Source organism: Octopus bimaculoides, chromosome 27 (genome assembly GCF_046866305.1).
Source record: "Octopus bimaculoides isolate indiv1 chromosome 27, ASM4686630v1, whole genome shotgun sequence".
Classification (NCBI taxonomy): Eukaryota; Metazoa; Mollusca; class Cephalopoda; order Octopoda; family Octopodidae; genus Octopus; species Octopus bimaculoides.
Genome location: NC_142954.1, coordinates 7225433 through 7227932, shown reverse-complemented (window position 1 = coordinate 7227932; position 2500 = coordinate 7225433). Strand labels below are relative to the sequence as shown.

General features: G+C 37.8%; 2 protein-coding genes across 2 annotated transcripts in view; one reads left to right on the top strand and one right to left on the bottom strand.

The window, feature by feature from the left end:
• Positions 1-2459, bottom strand: part of LOC149130837 (uncharacterized) — a 5624-nt gene extending 3165 nt beyond the window's left edge. Inside the window, exon 1 of the mRNA XM_089343218.1 lies at positions 1825-2459. Within this exon, the coding sequence (XP_089199344.1) occupies positions 1825-1948 (124 nt within the window). The 5' untranslated portion in view covers positions 1949-2459. The remainder of the gene's footprint in view (positions 1-1824) is intronic.
• LOC149130836 (uncharacterized) overlaps positions 1096-2500 on the top strand; it is a 3266-nt gene continuing 1861 nt past the window's right edge. The window contains exons 1-2 of the mRNA XM_089343217.1: positions 1096-1546; positions 2218-2265. Of these exons, the coding sequence (XP_089199343.1) occupies positions 1348-1546; positions 2218-2265 (247 nt within the window). The 5' untranslated portion in view covers positions 1096-1347. The remainder of the gene's footprint in view (positions 1547-2217; positions 2266-2500) is intronic.

The window sequence follows — 2500 nt, the reverse complement described above, 5'->3', positions numbered from 1 at the left end:
AATAGACAGACAGCGAAGGAGAGAGAGAGGGAGAAACAGACAGGCAAACAGATAAACAGATAGACAGACGGACAAGGAAAGCGAGAGGGACAGACAGACAGGCAAACAGATAAACAGATAGACAGACGGACAAGAAAAGCGAGAGGGACAGACAGACAGCGTAACAGACAGACACATAGACAGACAGAAGATGAGAGAGGGACAGACAGACAGACAGATAGGCAGACAGATAGATAGACAGATAGACAGACGGACAAGAAAAGCGAGAGGGACAGACAGACAGACAGATAGACAGACAGCGTAACAGACAGACACATAGACAGACAGAAGATGAGAGAGGGACAGACAGACAGACAGGTAGGCAGACAGATAGATAGACAGATAGTCAAGAAACAAAAAGGGAGAGACAGACATACAGACACACACACACACACACACACAGATAAAGAAACGGTGCGAGAGAGGGTGAAGGAAAGAGAGAGAGTAATAGAGAGAGAAAGAAAGAGGGTAAAAGTAAGGGAGAGAGATACGTAGATAGATAGGTAGATGAATATAGATAGATAGATATGTATGTATGTATGTATGTACGTATGTATGTATGTATGTTTATATGAAAGTAGACAGACAGAAAGACAGACAGACAGACGTATAGATAGATACACAGATAGATGCACACTCATACAAAAACGAAATTCAGAATACAAATTTATTTCAAAACTAAAACATGAATGGATAGATGTGGTAGAATTCAGAATACAAATTTATTTCAAAACTAAAACATGAATGGATAGATGTGGTAGAATATATTGAGCATATACGCATGGGGAAAATGTAAGAACGATCTTGTCCCCTACTATGTGTGTGTTTGTATGTGTGTGTATGTGCGCTTTTTATGTGTATGTCTATATGTATATGTGACTTTTATTTTGTAATAAATTCATTCAATGTTTCCCATGTAGTTAAGGTATTAAAGTGAAATTTTGAATTTATTTCAAATTTTGGAACCAGGGATGAGTTATACCAAACCCCACGACTTGACTGGTACGTCCTGTTATCGAAAAGAAAGGACGATTGACCAAGTTGGCCTCGACGGGATTTGAACACACAATTTAATGTTACTATGTATTTCGTTATCCATTTGCGCCATCTTGGCGCTTTTTTGATTTTAAACCGTTGAATTTAATTATGACGTCATAATCAGAAAGGGAGAGAAGCGAGAAAATTTCTTTACAAAATTCCTTTGCGATTTATCCAGCTTGTTTAACGATAACTTCTTGTACGTTACTCTTGCGATTCATTCATTTGCGTTAATAAATTTACTAATTATTATATTCTATTTGTTGAAAAATGACAGCTAATGTAGCAGAGCAGGGTTTCCTCGCACGTCTGCGTGCAGGAGCCAGGAGAATAATTGAAGCTATATGCCCGTGTTTAAAGAAACCAAAAACAGATGAAAATGCACCAGATGGCAACGTAGAGATTTCCTCGGTGACAGCAACATCAGAGAGATCCGATCTGAATCGATGTGCTACCAGAGATATAGAGGGTAAGTTCAGATGAAAACACTTTCAAATTTTATGTAGCACATATTCATTTTAAGGGAGATAGTTCTATAGTTCTATCTTCTCTTTACATACAGCTATCTACATATGTATGCATGTATGTATGTATGTACGTCCGTATGTATGTATGTATGTATGTATGTATGTATGTATGTATATAAATCCATGTAAAGTAGCAAAATCGTTATCAAATCGAGCGAAAGAGCCGGAAGATATGCCCGTAAGTATTTCTTCCGGCTCTTTGTGTCCTGTGTTCACATACCGTCCAAGTAACCTTTGCCGTTCATCACTTCCGGTTCCATACGACCATATGCATTCCTTGCACTGGCATTGATGTTATCGACTTGTTTTCCTCGTCCAAAATTCCTCGTCTTCATCCATACCATGGAGCGGCATTCCGTTCAGTGTAAAATATTGTCATTTCCAACCTTACACCCTATGGAAACAGTGAAGTATTTGCGTATCTATGTATATATGACAGTCCGCCAGCGTAGACTTTGGTTTTCATCCTTTTCAGATCGATAAAATAAGAACCTGTTGGACTCTTGGGTTGATGCAATCGACTTAGAACCTCATCCGAAGTTAATGCTTTGTACGAAAATGTCAGACTAATGAAGGCATGCCTATTATATTTCTCTTATTTTCACATCAACAGATGCAGCTTCCGAGCATTCTGAATTATCTGATGAAACATATATAAGATGTAAGATATAAACGAATTCCTTTTCTCATTTTTCATTATTATAATTACCAAGTTTATTCCATTAATACATACGTATGTATTAATGGATGGATGGATGAAAGGAAGGAGAGATGGACAAACGAATGGCACACGCATAATACAGAGTCCACTTTGGAATTCTACTTTCATCCTTGAAGAATGTCCGTTTCGGGATATGTGAATGAGAGAGTGTGTTCATTTATAGATTTGGAATTTT